This window comes from Myotis daubentonii, chromosome 11 (genome assembly GCF_963259705.1).
Source record: "Myotis daubentonii chromosome 11, mMyoDau2.1, whole genome shotgun sequence".
NCBI classification, from domain to species: Eukaryota; Metazoa; Chordata; class Mammalia; order Chiroptera; family Vespertilionidae; genus Myotis; species Myotis daubentonii.
In genome coordinates this window covers 21,666,394-21,681,678 of record NC_081850.1, presented here as the reverse complement: position 1 = coordinate 21,681,678, position 15,285 = coordinate 21,666,394, and the positions used below count along the sequence as shown (strand labels likewise).

Below are 15,285 nucleotides of genomic sequence, written 5' to 3'. Positions count from 1 at the left end.
CAAATTAGGAGCAATAATTTGAGTAAACACAGAGCTAGAAAATACCAGGGGGTGGGGGGAGGGGGCCATGAATTGAGAATAAGAAAGTAATTTACTACAGATAGAGCTTAAACATAGAGTCGATGGAAGGAGGTCGTGGAAATAGGAATTGGAAAAGTAGTTACATATCAGAGTATCAAGAAGAGATTGAGTATACACTCAGTTTTACAGTCTGACAAAAAAAAATATTACGGCTAAAGAATTTAAACCAATTTTTAGGGCTGGCTAAGGAAGGTAGGGAGCCTAGCTACTGAAGGACATCCCTGCGATGCTTTTCTTGGCTAAGTCCTATTGCAGTATCTCTCTGCCTCACATTGTAAACAGAGCTTTCTAAAACTGATCGTTAAAGAGCGCTTCTGACTCAGAGCCCAAGCAACTGAGCTTTATCCTTATCGTTCCCATTTTGGAGGCTGCAACAGCAGGGAAATGCAGTGGGAATATGTTTATAGGTCCTTGGCTCGTTATAAATGTACTCCTTGAGACGTGGCCATTTGGAATGGCCCATTTATGCACTCAACTCATCTGTGGTTATGTGACTTCCACCTCCAGATAATGAGGAGTTCTCTCCAGTTATTTTCCCTCAAGAAGACTGATTCACTTAGCAACCTTCACTTTTGTTACATTCTCCAGTCCCAGGCAGCGATGAGATTTATACATAGGACAGAGCCATTTCTATTCTGTGATGGAAGTTTGAAGGAAGTTGGAGCCAACGACCTTTCACTTTGAAGCCAAAGAAAAACAAGCACAATTTTTTCAGTGTTGCTAAGAATGGGGGCTGGAGAGATGAACATAAAGGCTTCTTCCAGGCCCGCTCTTCAATACGTGGTGCCCAAAGCCTTTACGTCTTACCTAGCACACCCTCCTTATTTTGATGAAGTTCATGTTCCATCAAAATAAACATGATTGAGATCATTTTTGATGATTTTGTGGGTGAAATTGAATGTTCCATTTTATCACCTCCTTTGCTTTAGTCGAAGTAAATCAAGGCTAGAGCATAAAGGGAAAGGGTGGATTTGAGGAGGGGGATAGAATTCCTAGCCAATCTTTGTGCTGAAACTTCCCACATTCCCAGGTAGCTGTTTTTACTCCATTAACAACATTTCATATCATGGGCAATGTTCTCTGCACAGGTGCTCAAGGTGTTCTCTTCTCTGATTTCTTCCCAGGTGGGAAGTCGGCAAGTGGAGTCCATGCAGCCTCACCTGTGGGGTTGGCCTGCAGACCAGAGACGTCTTCTGCTCCCAGATACGTTCCAGAGAGATGAATGAAACAGTAATCCTGGCTGATGACCTGTGTCGCCAGCACAAGCCCAACACCGTGCAAGCTTGTAACCGCTTCAACTGTCCCCCGGCCTGGTACCCTGCGCAATGGCAGCCGGTGAGTTCTGAGTATTGGAGTTTGTGTTTGCATCAGGGATTCAGGACAGGGGTCACTCTCTTTGAGTAGTCTTGTTCCTTTAAAGGAATGCTCAAGGTCAGCTCATTTTTCCCCTGTGAGTACTCCCCCAATCTTATTCAACTGCAGATCTTTTAATTACATACCATGTTCTTTCTACTGTGCCTCACCATGTCATCTCCAGAAGCAAGTCAAATGAACCATCTAGTAACCTGAGCATATTCGTGACAAAGTTTTCACCAGGCTCATGAAAACTTTTAGAAATAAGGACAATGTGGTAGGTTTTCCATAAAGCTAAATTTGTCCTGAATCTGTACCCTTACTAGTTTTTGGCTAATTAAAATTCTAAGAGATAAAGGTACTAGGCAATGATGTTTTTGTTAACATAATTACTTGGTAAAATAAAAAGTTAGGAAGCTTGAATCAACTCCAGACATTTTTTTTCCTGGTCCTATGAATTCCAAGTCTGGGAACTGTTGCTTTAAAGCAGGGCTTGGCAACTGCAGCCCGAAGTCAAATCCAGCTCACAGCCAGTTGTTGCCACTAAAGTTTTATTGGAACACAGCAACACCCATGCTTTTATATGTATTGTCTATGGCTGCTTGCAGCCTGCAAGGACAGAACTGTGTGGTTGTGACAGAGACCATATGGCCCACCAAACCTAAAATATGCACTCTGTCCTCTTACAGAAAAACTTTACTGACCCCCCTCGAAAGCATACGTTACAATAATACAAACAAAACTATTTTATCACAGTATCTTATCTAAAAATACATTTATCAAGCTTTAAATCATCTTTTTGCCTGCCTTTAAAACAGCACAGAAGGATTTTAATGATTTTAATAGAATCCTATTTTGCAATTCCCACCCCATGAGGACATTAGTCATAGCTCCAGCCCCAGGACCTTGAAGTGACATCAAAGGTCACAAAAAGTAAGCCTGAAAGGTCAGAGGGACATACATCCTGGTTTTACTGAAACAGTTTTTCACTCTCAAATCTGTCCCAATTAGAATGATAAAGTAGAGGGTTACAGCTGAGAAGGAGAGAGGGTAGCAGCGTCATACATACCCTTGCTGTTCCCACACGTCCTCTGTGCTATTCACAATCAGGTGCCAGAGCCCCTGCCTTCTCCCAGCCCATCCTGGGGCTGTGACTTAGCAAAGTGCTCAAAGGATCAAATAGTAATGAGTGAGCAAAACACTAAAACACAAAGCATCAGGAAACAGACATTGACTGTACATTTTCTTTTAGAACTTAGAGGACTATGGCTAAGTTCATAAATTCTATTTTTGTGTGATGGTTTGTGGAAGTCAAGAGGATGTTATACCTTTTCAGTGTCTATGTAACAGTGTTTGGTTAAGAAATATATAGTACTAGAGGCTCGGTGCATGAAATTTGTGCACTTGGGGGGGGGGTCCCCTCAGCCCGGCCTGCGCCCTCTCTTAGTCTGGGAGCCCTTGGGGGATGTCTGACTGACAGCTTAGGCCCGCTCCCCACGTTCGCTATGCTTGCCAGCCATGAGCCTGGCTCAGGGCTTCTGACTGAGCAGTGCTCTCCCTGTGGGAGTGCACTGACCACAAGGGGGAAGCTCCTGAGTGGAGCATCTGCCCCCTGGTGGTCAGTGCATGTCATAGTGATTGGTTGTTCCACCCTTCAGTCAATTTGTATATTAGCCTTTTATTATATAGGATTACACACCTAATTGAATCCTTACAACTATCCAGTGAAACAGAGGTTTTATTATCTTCATTTTGGGGTTGAGGAGACTGAGGCTCACATCGCTAGCAAATTTAGGATTGGCCATCAACCAGTTTTATGGGATCCTTTCCATTGTTGTAGACCACTGTGGCCAAAAGGGCCCTCAGGGATTATGTATGAGCCCCTTTGTTTTACAGATAATGTAACCGTGTCCTAGATATGGCCTTGCCCAAGATCTTAAAGGCTGGTCCAGAACCCAGGTCTCCTGATTTCATACTTTTACCTTTAACTAAAGTGAATCCAGGACCTTAAACTGCACCACTAACCCATGCAAGCCCTCAAGGAATCAGCTCAACTCAACCTCCATTGTTAAAACTATTAAGTCCCTGTATTATTAGCTTGTTTTGCCATTAAGCACATAGTAAGTTCTGGATAGAACATTTATTGAATGACAAAAGGGATAAGTAGATCAAGAATACTGCCACACAAACCCTGAAAATTCTGACTTTATATCTAACTGCTCTGTTTGCTACATGGTTTTCGGTCATATTGACCTACCAGTAAAAGTGAGTGAAATACCAATCCCTTTAGGTTACTGAATAACTGCAGTTTTTAAGTTTTTAGAGCACTTCCATGTATAAGACCTTTTTGGTCTTTTGATACCACCATGCCCAGTCTCCCTATTAAAAAGAGTGGATTTCTAAGGAGTAATTATTCTTCCATTTTCTACCTATCTTGGGCCTGTTAAGACATGAATTCATTTTGAAAACTTTCTATTTCCTTCCATTAGGGAAAAGTTTTGGGGATAACTCAAGTACAGATATGGCTTGTTTTATTGTGCTTCACAGATACTGCAGGGGTTTTGGGGTGTTTTTACACATTGAAAGCAAGACCCTTCACCAGCAAAAAGATTATAACCTGCTTTATTGCGGGGGTCTGGAACCGAATCTGTAATATCTCCAAGGTATGCTTGTATAAGTACACTTTTCAGATCAGGAAACGAATAGTAAACAGCTCTTTAAAGTTCATCCAATGAGCCACTGACTACACTTTATTAGGACCTTTAAAAATATCCTATTTCATACTCAATACATAATAATTGTGGAAAATGTTAAAACATAGTAAGAAGTAAAGAACATAGAAAGTGAAAACCACCAACGATTCTATCCTCCAGGAAAGAAAAGTGCTCTTAAAGCATTTGGTGCATAGGGTCTGTTTTAAGGATCCTTGGTCACTTCCAGGAATCTCTCTGAACCTAGTGGTAATGATAGACTATTTTTGTTACATTATTTCCTAGAGTCCTACTTCTTTGATTAAGTTTGTATGGCAGAACCAGCTATTACTGACCACTTATTAAAAGAAAGGAAGTCATTGTTTATGTTATATGGAATAAGTCAAGAGTAACATGTGTCTCCAGGCTAATTGGCTGTTGTCTTCGGGGAGTGCTTAGGACACCAGCTGTTGATCATCCATTTGTCTGGTGAGCCCTGTTCTTGGCAGTCCTTTTGGGACAAGGAAACCTGCTGTGTACTCTCAAGGTCGGTCCCATTTAGCGGCTTGGATCTAACAGAGGATAGTGCTGAAGTCTCTAATCCTTCAACACCCAGGTCACTGTCTTTTTGTTGTTGTTGTTGTTGTTGTTGTTAATGTTTTTATTGGTTTTTTAGAGTGAGGAAGGGACAGGGAGAGAGAAATAGAAACATCGATAAGAAAGAAACATCAGCATCTATTGGCTGCCTCCTGCATGCCCCTGCTGGGGATCCAGCCCACAACCCGGGCATGTCACCTGACTGGACCCTAACCTACAACCTCTTGGTTCATGATTTGATGCTCAACCACTGAGTCACATCAGTAGGGCAGTTTAGTGTCTTTATTCATGTGAAAGAAAAGGAGATGGGGGATCAAATGCTTCATTTCAAGAAGACAGGTGACCCCATGGACGATGGATTTTGGCCCATTTGAAGGGAGAAACTCCCCCTCCTTGCTATTTGAACACTGGGCTATACTGACCTCATGCAATATGCTTTTCTTTCAGGGAGGGACAGCATAATTTCAGTTAATCTCCATTTGCCTGCTAAGAATTCAACGTTCTTTGTACCTTCTGGAGCATTTGCCTGACAAATGGCAAATAGCCAATATTTACACATTCTGCAGGTCTGGAGGGACCTCGAGTGGAGTCCAAGTATTTATGTTAAAATTTGAGTTTAGAAACAATTAGGCAGATGTGAAGCAGAAATCTAATTCTACATTTGGTTTTTAAGGGGCCTTCTTTATTTCAGTTCTGCCGCTTACGCAATACTGTGTGCCTTGGTTTTTATCTCTGGTCTTGTTGAAGGATGCATTTAATATTTCTCTTTATCAGTTTAGCTTTAAAATCATGTTGGTTTTTGTTTAGTTGGCTTTTGAAACACATATTTAGTGCATTAGTCTTTTCTAATTTTTTTCAATATATGCACATATCATCATCATCATCATCAACTTTGGTGTTGGCTGTATATTAACGTATCATTTACACCTCATAAGAGGCTATATCACACTGGGGTGTTACAGCACCATGACTGAGAACCACTTTGTTTGAGCCAAAAGTCAGTCTAACACATCTTGATCATAACAGTCTTCTGCTAGGATTTATCTCAGTGATTCTCTATTGTTATGTAATAAAGCCCAATGGCCTGCCCATCTTCAGCCTCGCTTCTCCCATCTCGGCAAGTACATTGCTATCTGCCCACACTTCTCCCTGCCCACACACAGTTCCCCTTCCCTCTGCCTGTCTGTCAAAGTAGGGCAGGAGTCCTACCTCTTCTGCCAGGACCTCTACCGTCCTCCCACACTGAAGTCACACGCTGTTCATGACCAGCGCTGTTCATTTAACAGTCATATACCGCCTTACCTGGGCAGGTGCTTTCCTGTGACTTCTGAGTTAGACCACCAGGTCAGTGACAGCAGAGACCAGGTTTCAGTGAGACCCCACAACACCCCGTGCAGGTATGTAGAGCACCGGGGATGGTGCTGAAAAGGTCCATGGCGAGTCTGCCAGCTCATTTGTTGAGCACCCACTTCATTTCAGGAGAAGCACTTATTAAAGAGAAGCACTCACTATGTGTTCAGCACAGTTCTAGGCACTTGACATGTTTAATTCATTTAACCCTCACTATCCTTAATGTGGTAGTTACTATAATTATCCCCACTTCATGGGTGAGGAACCTGAAGCACTGAGAGATTGCCATGAATTCACACTTCATGTGGAAGAACTCATTCTGCTGCTCTTGAGTGTTCTCCTTTAATTCCTGCAGCAGCCCTGTGAGGAAAGGCTCAGAGACGCTGTGCTTCCCCTGGGTCACACAGCCAGTAAATGAAACGGGGGGCCTGTAGGTTTCAAAACCCATTCTCTGTTCCCTACGCAGTACAGCTTTCCCAAGGCCTCTTTACCATTTGCTCAGGCATTAAATTGTGAGGAAATCTGATATCAGTTCCAAAATGAGCAGTTTACATAACATTCAGTGTGTGTTGCCTATATCTGGGCAGTTAATCTGTGTATTAGTTTCCCATTGCTGCTGTAACAACTTACCACACGTAAAGTGGTGCTGGAGGTCGGTTCCACTTGGCCAAAATCAAGGAGTTTGTTAGCAGGCCTGCATTCCTCCCAGAGACTCTAGGGGAGAATCTATTACCCTACCTCTTCCAGTTTCTGGAGACCATTTGTTTCCTTGGCTCATGGCCCCTTCAAAGTGCTTCACTTCAACTTCTGATTCTGTCCTTACATACTCTCTCTCTCTCTCTCTCTCTCTCTCTCTCTCTCTCTCTCTCTCTCTCTCTCTCTCTCTCTGTGTCTCTGATTCTGAACCTCCTGCCTTCCTCCTATAAGAACCACTGTGACTACATCAAGCCCACCTGGATAGCCCAGGTAATCTCCCCATCTCAAAATGCTAAATTTAATCACAACTGAAGGGTAAAAGTCTCTTTTACCATGTAAGGTAACATAGTCATAGGTCTCAGGGATTAAGATGCAGATGTCTTGGGGGTCACTACTCAGGCTACTATGATCTGCTATTCTGTGGGCTGACTGTAAGCATCAGTCTCTACTAGCACAAGGTACTTGAGATTCAAAACCTGCCTTCTACTTCCACACTCCTCACCATTGTCTATGAGCTTCGTATGCATCAATCTTCTTTCTGTATTCGTTTTTATTCTTTAAAAAATCTAAGAGAAATGGGGGGGGCGGGGGAGAAAGGTGATAGACAAGTTAAACCAAAAGAATCAGAGAGTTCATTCTAAAACATAATTTATATTTCACTATGTTGCCTATATCTTATATTCAGGATTGTGTCCACCCAACTGTACACACATACTGTGCACATGTGTGCAGAGACTGAAACATTCACCACAGCCCATATTTTCATCCTTGCTTAAAACTGTAATTATGCGATCATCTCCCTGTATACTCTTTTTTTTTTTTTAATCAGGGTTACAAATCAAAAGGCCTGTAGTTTAGCTGCATAAGAGGGTGTATGGGAGAAGAGTCCCTCCTGGCAATATTAAGAAAAAAAAGAGAATTTTAATGACAACTACAAATGCTTGAGAATTAAATTTTTCATTTTCTATATTTAAACACAGAGAGACAAGAATAACTTTAATCTGCTTTTGAGGACTGAATTCTGGCAGAAGATCTATTTAGTCATCAGTTTTGTTATATTCCCGTGATTAAAATAAATATCCTTACAAGTTAGAGAGCATGTTTATTTAAAATATTGTGTCAGGAGAGGAAAAATCTCTTAGGATATTTATCTCACTTTCAGTAGTATATTTCATAAGAAAGTGCACCTCATTCTACCTTTAGAATCAACAATAAATGTAAGCAAAACTGAGATCAGAGGTCAAATGTCACATGGGTAGTGCTTTGGTTTGTATTAGCAGAAAGCTCCTTGTAATAATTGCTCTGGATTTTAGTGGGTGCGCAACCCCAAGTTTCACCCAGTAACAGGAATATTAAGCAGGAAGTATATCCCCTGTACTTCCAGGTTTAAGAAATTAGGTGATTGAAGAAATTCTCTAAATTCCACAAAATAGTGGGCTAGAAAGTCTATTCCCATTTTTATAGTCTTGTCTAGTAAGTGAGATTCTGTCCTCATTTTCTTTGTTTCTCTGAGCCCTAATGTGTTTTGGCTCAGTTTCCACCTCTGTTGCCTCTAACTGCCTTTTTAACCTCTCAGTCTCAAATATTGCAAAGTTACAAACATCAAAGGTCTAACACCAAACTTGACAACATATCTACCTGCCACCTTCCCCAGCCCCCTTCTTGGGTCTGTGGTTTGGGTGACAGCACCTTCTAGCCTGTTCTGTAGCTGGTAACTGGAGCCATCTCAGCCTTGTCTGTCCTTCACACCCGGTCAACACCTGAAACCTGTGGATTCCACCTCCTATACCTTCCAACTACCCCAACTGTTCTCTTCCTTCTTAATCCTTCTCCTACTGTGCTGGTTCTAGTCCTCACAGTTAACCAAACCATTACAAACAGCCTTTTACTTGGTCTCCCGGTGTTGTCTTGGCTTAATTCTCATCCAGTATTTCCCAACCTGGTATTGATGGTTCCTGACTACAGGCCCCCTGTTGAGCCTTTCAAATAGTCATATATAACATATTACTATTACTATTTTAGTGCATGTAAAATATGCTGTTATTTAGAGTTACTTGACCTGGAAGGCTCTTCTCCATGGCACAACTATTAACATCTCAAAGGGCAGTTGTCTTGGGAACCCATTGGCCTTTGCTGCCTGAATTATTTTCTACAACTGGATCGTGTTACCCGGTACTTTAAAATCCTTAATGACACCGCATGGTCTTGAGATTATGTTCAAGACCCTTCACAGTCGGCCCCTCATCTGCCTTCTCAGTCTCACTTAACAACCACCCTTCCCGTGAAACCTATGGTCCACCTTCTCATGACCCCTCACAGATAATGAACATGACGTGTCCTTCATACCCTGAGTCTACGAACACCTGTTCTCCCTCTGCCAGCACTCCTTATCTCCCTGGCCAACCTCCTCTGAGGACCCTTCCCCAGCTTTTTAAAAAATATATTTTTATTGTTTTCATAGAGGAAGGGAGAGTGAGAGAGAGATAGAAACATCAATGATAAGAGAGAATCATTGATCGGCTGCCTCCTGCACAGCCCCTACTGGGGATCAAACCCACAACCCCGGCATGTGCCCTGACTGGGAATCTAACTGTGACCTCCTGGTTCATAGGTCAATGCTCAACCACTGAGCCACTCCAGCCAGGCCCCAACTTTTCCATAAAGACTTAATTATACTCTCCTCTGTATTCCCTCTTTTGTAAAACTAATCACATTTTATAGTAATTTTTTTCTCCCTAGTTGGACTACAAATACCTGAGGCATAGTAACCATTTATTAATTATCTAAATCCCAGCATTTAATACAGTGCTTGGCACTCAGCTAGTACCCACTAAATGTTTAATGAAAGAATGAATTAGTGAATGAAAAAATGAATGAAATGAGTTAAAAGCTATAAGCAAGAGCACATTATGTTAAAACTGGAAAGTTGGCCCTAGAAACAAAGCATAAATGTCTCTTTGTATTTGGCTCAATAATATGACTTGAGGTATCAAGGATATGAACTCAGCTCTTGGTAAATTAAACTACCAAGATGAAACTAAAAGTGTCAATATGGGCAGAATTTATTAATGTGATGATTATGGGGAAATCTTAAAAAATACAAGACCCTTGAGCCATTGTGTTTTTGTATGGTATCATAACTTTTAAGTGTCCCCCTTATTGTGTATTTTTTTTTTACTTTTCTTATAAAACTAATGAATCTGTGACCTTATATAATGAAACATATATGGCAGCTAGGAAAAGCAATATTATTACTATTTTTTGTTATATGTTCTGTTTATGGCATATATTTAAAAATAATGCCCCTTACCAGAGGTCTACCTTTTCATACCATAATATCATCTTAAATGATTTATAAAGGCAAACATTTTTCATTTAGTTCTATTAAACTTCTCTGCTGATTCTTTAAAAATGTTTTCTTCTTTGCAGTCTGCCTCTCACTTCAGAACTGTCAACCCCCCGACAATCTCAACATGTTCACAAAGTCATCACGGACTTTGGAACCTTCCTTAATTTGAAATTTCATCTTCTGCAGTTAAAAAAAAAAATCTAAAACCACCTTTTCATCCATACAGGGTGGGGCAAAAGTAGGTTTACAGTTGTTTGTATGGAAAAATAATACAATGATTAATAAATAATAACACAAGAATAAACTGTGGTAGGCATACTCACAACTGTAAACCTACTTTTGCCCACCCCTATATAAATAGACCAGGGAAACTTTTTGAGCAAAGATGAGATGGGCTTTTATGAAACCCTGACAAATATCCCTGACCATATTAACTCAGCTAGATGGTCGTCTACCATACCTGGAGGGCCAGGCACCCAGCAGAGCACATGTTGCCGTGGCTGAAACCGCTGCTGACTTGCTTAGAAGCAGCTCCTGGCTACGGATGAAACAGCCTGATAAAAGGTGGATGTTCAGCCCATCAGCTGGATTTTGTTTTACATCTTTTAAACATCTGGATTTGGGGCCCTTGTATTCATCCAATCATCAATTCAACAAACATTTATGAAGTGCATGCTCTTTGGCAGACACTATGGGAAGCACTGGGAATAGAAAGATGAATACATTCCCTTTCTTCAAAAGATGCATAATCCTGTGAGCCTGCAGGGAGGCCGAGGGAAAGGGTCCTCACAGAGGAGCTGCAGTGCCCTTCCAGGTCATCATGGGTGGGAGGGGACTCGTTTGCCAGAAGGCAGAGGCTCTAGAGCAGCGGTTCTCAACCTGTGGGTCGCGACCCCTTTGGGGGTCAAACAACCCTTTCACAGGGGTCGTCGCCTAAGACCATCGGAAAACACATATATAATTACATATTGTTTTTGTGACTAATCACTATGCTTTAATTATGTTCAATTTGTAACAATGAAAATGCATCCTGCATATCAGATATTTACATTACGATTCATAACAGTAGCAAAATGACAGTTATGAAGTAGCAACGAAAATAATTTTATGGTTGGGGGTCACCACACCATGAGGCTGTATTAAAGGGTCACGGCATTAGGCATTAGGAAGGTTGAGAACCGCTGCTCTAGTGGAAGCTTTCGGGGGGAAAAAGTAGCCTCTTAGTTGGCCTTCGAGGATGTCTCAGAAATTTCTAGATGGACAAAGAAGTGAAGGGCATTGCTCTCAGTGAAGGCCAGAGCAGAGAAGGCATCTGTGTGCCCAGCAGCAGGCAAACTGTCCATCCTAGCTAAAGCACTGGTCCACGGCAGGTCACAAGGACGTGCTTGGGAAGTCAATGCAGGATTAAGGATGAGGGCCCTGCCGGCCATTCTCAAGGGTCTAAACATCATCTTCTGGGCACTGAGAATTTCCTAAGCACTTTATGTGTATAATAGGCCCCCTCATTAGTAGGGGATATGTTCCAAGATGCTCAGTAGATGCCTGAAACTGCAGATAGTACGAACCTAATATATACTATGTTTTTTCCCATACATGCATATTTATAATAAAGTTTAATTTATAAATTAGGCACAGTAAGAGATTAACAACAATAACTAATATTAAAATAGGACAATTGTAACAATATACAATAATAAAAGTTATGTGAATGTGGGGTCTCTCTCTCTCTCTTTCTCTCTTTCTCTTTCTCTTTCTCTCTTTCTCTTTGTCTCAACATCTCATTGTACTGGTCCCACCTTTTGACTTGAAGAAAGCACTTTACAGCTTCTTTGGCATTTCCCAATTGGCAGCATCACTACTCTTGTGCTTTGCAGCCATTATGAAGTAAAATAAGGATTATCTGAATGCAAGCACTGTGATACCGCCACAGTCAATTTGATAACCCAGATGCTGCCAAGGGACTAATGGGCAGGGAGCGCATACATCATGGAGATGTTGGACAAAGGGATGATTCACATCCCAAGCCGGTCCGAGTGGGATGGCGCTCGGTTATATTATGCTACTCAGAGCGGCAGACAATTAGAAACGTATGGATTGTTTATTTCTGGAATTTTCCACTTAATATTGATGGGTAACTGAAACCAGGAATGACGGGGGACTACTGTAGATGAAACTTCAAGTTAGCTGATTTTTTTAAAACATTTTTGGCAGCTGTGTTGCCATCATATTGTCACAGACTTCTGTACAGAGCTGGGAACAATTATTTGAATGTCTGTCCCTTAAATCAGGTCCTATCTGCCATTTGATAACCCAGCTATGTTATTTAAGTGAGTGGTCACACGCTATAACACAATTTTATTACATCTCTACCCTTGAAATAAGACCAATTATTTTCGTCATCTACTTCCTCCATTTGAAAGAGAAAAATTAACCTTCATCTTCCCTTATTGCCCCATTTGCTAAAAAGCTCTCACTGACAGCTTGAATTTGAGAGCTGTTTTTTATTCAACTATCTGTTTGTTTTTGGAGCATTTATTCAAATTGAATAGAAGCCCGTGTGCCTCAGAAGATATTTAGAAAAAGAAAATTTCAGTCATCAAGCACTGAAGAAAGCTGTACTCCTATAAATCTTACATCACTAGTAAAGTGTCCAAAATGTCAGTCACAGGTAACAGAAACTTCAAGAGCATGTTCCTTATGCCTAACAAACCCAATAGGACCCATAAGGAATTTGACTATGAGTTGTAATCAAAGGATTAGAAGAAAAGTGGTTTGATGTCATTTTGAGGTTTAGGGGTTAATGATTTTATGAACCAGCCATTACTTCTCTCATAGAAAAATACACTGCATTTTCACTAGAGTGTACATATTTATGGATCATACCAAAGCATCACATACCTCCAGCATCTGTTATAAAATGTCATTCAATGGCTTAGCTCATATCCTGACCACTTCTTTACTAGGAAACAAACAAATCATTAACTTTGAAGGAGGGAAAATTAGAAAGGATGTGGATAAAAAAAAAAAAAATTGGAGATGAAGTCATCTAATTCTACGGTCTCTTAATAAAGATGTAACAATATCATGCTGGGGAAAAGTTTTGAACACTAATATTGAGCTATAAGAGAAGCAAAACTGCTTCTTTTGAAGAGTTCTAGTAGATGATAATTTCTAAAAAGACTGAGAGTACTTAAAAGAGCTATTTTAAAAATAAAGTAGGCATAGCCGGTGTGGCTCAGTCGTTGAGCATCGACCTATGAACCAGGAGGTCATGGTTCTATTCTAGTCAGGGCACATGCCAAGGATTCTCTCTCCCTCTCCCTCTCCCCCTCCCCCTCCCTCTCCCTCTCCCCCTTCCTCTCCCTCTCCTTCTCCCTCTCCCTCTCCTTCTCCCTCTCCTTCTCCCTCTGCTTCTCCCTCTCCCTCTCCCTCTCCCTCTCCCTCTCCCTCTCCCTCTCCCTCTCCCCCTCCTTCTCCCTCTCCCTCTCTCTCTCCCTCTCCCTCTCCCTCTCCCTCTCCCACTCCTTCTCCCTCTCCCTCTCCCCCTCCCTCTCCTTCTCCCTCTCCCTCTCCCTCTCTGAAATCAATAAACATTTTTTAAAGTAAATTAAGGTTTTTAGGATAGAGACTGCTTTGGCTGCTCTAGCTTAGGCGGTTAGGGGTGGCCTCTCTAAGTAGGTGAGAATGGAATTGAACCTGAATGATTAGAAATTCTCAGCCACATGGAGATGCAAGAGAAGATTAGTCCAAGTAGAGAAAAAATCAAGTGTGGAGGCCCTGTGAAAGAAACAAGCTTGGCATTGGAGGAGCAACCGCAAAAACCAAAACACTGTGGCTGGAAGATGCAAGGAAGAAGGAGAGTTGTATGAGATGAAACTGGAGAGAGGTTATGCGGGACTTCTTATTCCCTGCTAAAACCTGGAACCAGGCTTGGTCCATCATTGGTATTTAATAACTTTGTGTGGAATGAATGCATGAAGTTGGAAGGATTGGAGTTAGACAGTCTCAAAGTTTCATCAGGGCAGGGACCAGAACATGTAGGGCTTTGCAGGGCCGCGTTAGAGGAGTTGAAATTTTATTCTAATCACCAGGGGAAGTCATTGGAGGTTTTTAAGCAGGGGAATTATGTGAGCTGATTTATGCTTTGAAAACATCATTCTTGTGGAGAATAGACTGCAGGAGAATAAAGTGAAATGCTCAATATCTTCCATTGCTCCTCTAGATCCACTCTCTACCTTCTGCACCTGTGTCCAGGAGGCTGACCTAGATAGACTCTACCCTCTGGCTTCTAGTTGTGTTCAGTCAATGGGGTTTTCAGAGAACATCAAAGGGAGAGAGGAGCTTCAATTGAGTATGCTATCTATATCCTGCTAAGAGCTAACTGAGAAAACTAGAAACTAGAAAACCAGTTAGGAAGCTTAGTAGTGGGTTAGGCAAGAGATGGTGGTATCCCAACTTATTATTTATTGTGGAGGTCAGTTTTCCTTATTTTAGAGGCAAATCTGAAAGCATTTGCTCATGGATTGGGTGTCAGGATAGAGGTGGTGAGAAAAAAGAAAAATCAAGAACTTTTCCTAAGTTGTGTCTTGGCTATGGCACCATTAAATGAGTGAAGAAGACGGAGAAGAGAGCAGATTTGGGGTGATATTGGAGAGGCAGAATCAGAAGTTCCATTTTAGACAGGTTTAGGTCCAGATACCTATTTGCATTTCAGCGGACATACTGAGTAAGAATAGGGGAGAGATCAGAGCTTAAGATTTAAATTTTCAACTCATCAGTATAAACTTTTTTTCAGACAATTATGACTTGAACAAAATTACACGAAGTTTATGAAAGAAATTTAATAATTCACAGAATGGAAAGCATTGTGGAGAACACAGTCCCTAAGTCTGGCAAATCCTCAGGAATCAATAAAGCACATGATTTGTTGTCTAGTTATAAAAGAGTTCTGAAGACAGCCTGAACAATGAAGGTTATAATGAATCTGATGATAAAATAACTGGTTGGTTAGAAATGATAATTTGACAGAAATAGGAAAAGGCTGAACGTAAGAAGTCATGCAGAAGACTTTAAAACCTTAGTTATCCTCGGTAACAAGAATGTTTATTCTGAATAAATGGAATTCTTACGTGCTAATTTAAACTTCTCCCAACAACAACAAAAAAATTT

The 15,285-nt window shown here is 41.2% G+C and overlaps 1 protein-coding gene across 3 annotated transcripts in view; it reads left to right on the top strand.

Moving 5' to 3' along the window:
- ADAMTSL1 (ADAMTS like 1) overlaps nt 1-15,285 on the top strand; it is a 903,601-nt gene that overhangs the window by 757,050 nt on the left and 131,266 nt on the right. For all 3 annotated transcript variants that reach the window (XM_059656582.1, XM_059656581.1, XM_059656583.1), the window contains one exon: nt 1,206-1,416. In XM_059656582.1, coding sequence (XP_059512565.1) covers nt 1,206-1,416 — 211 coding nt within the window. The remainder of the gene's footprint in view (nt 1-1,205; nt 1,417-15,285) is intronic.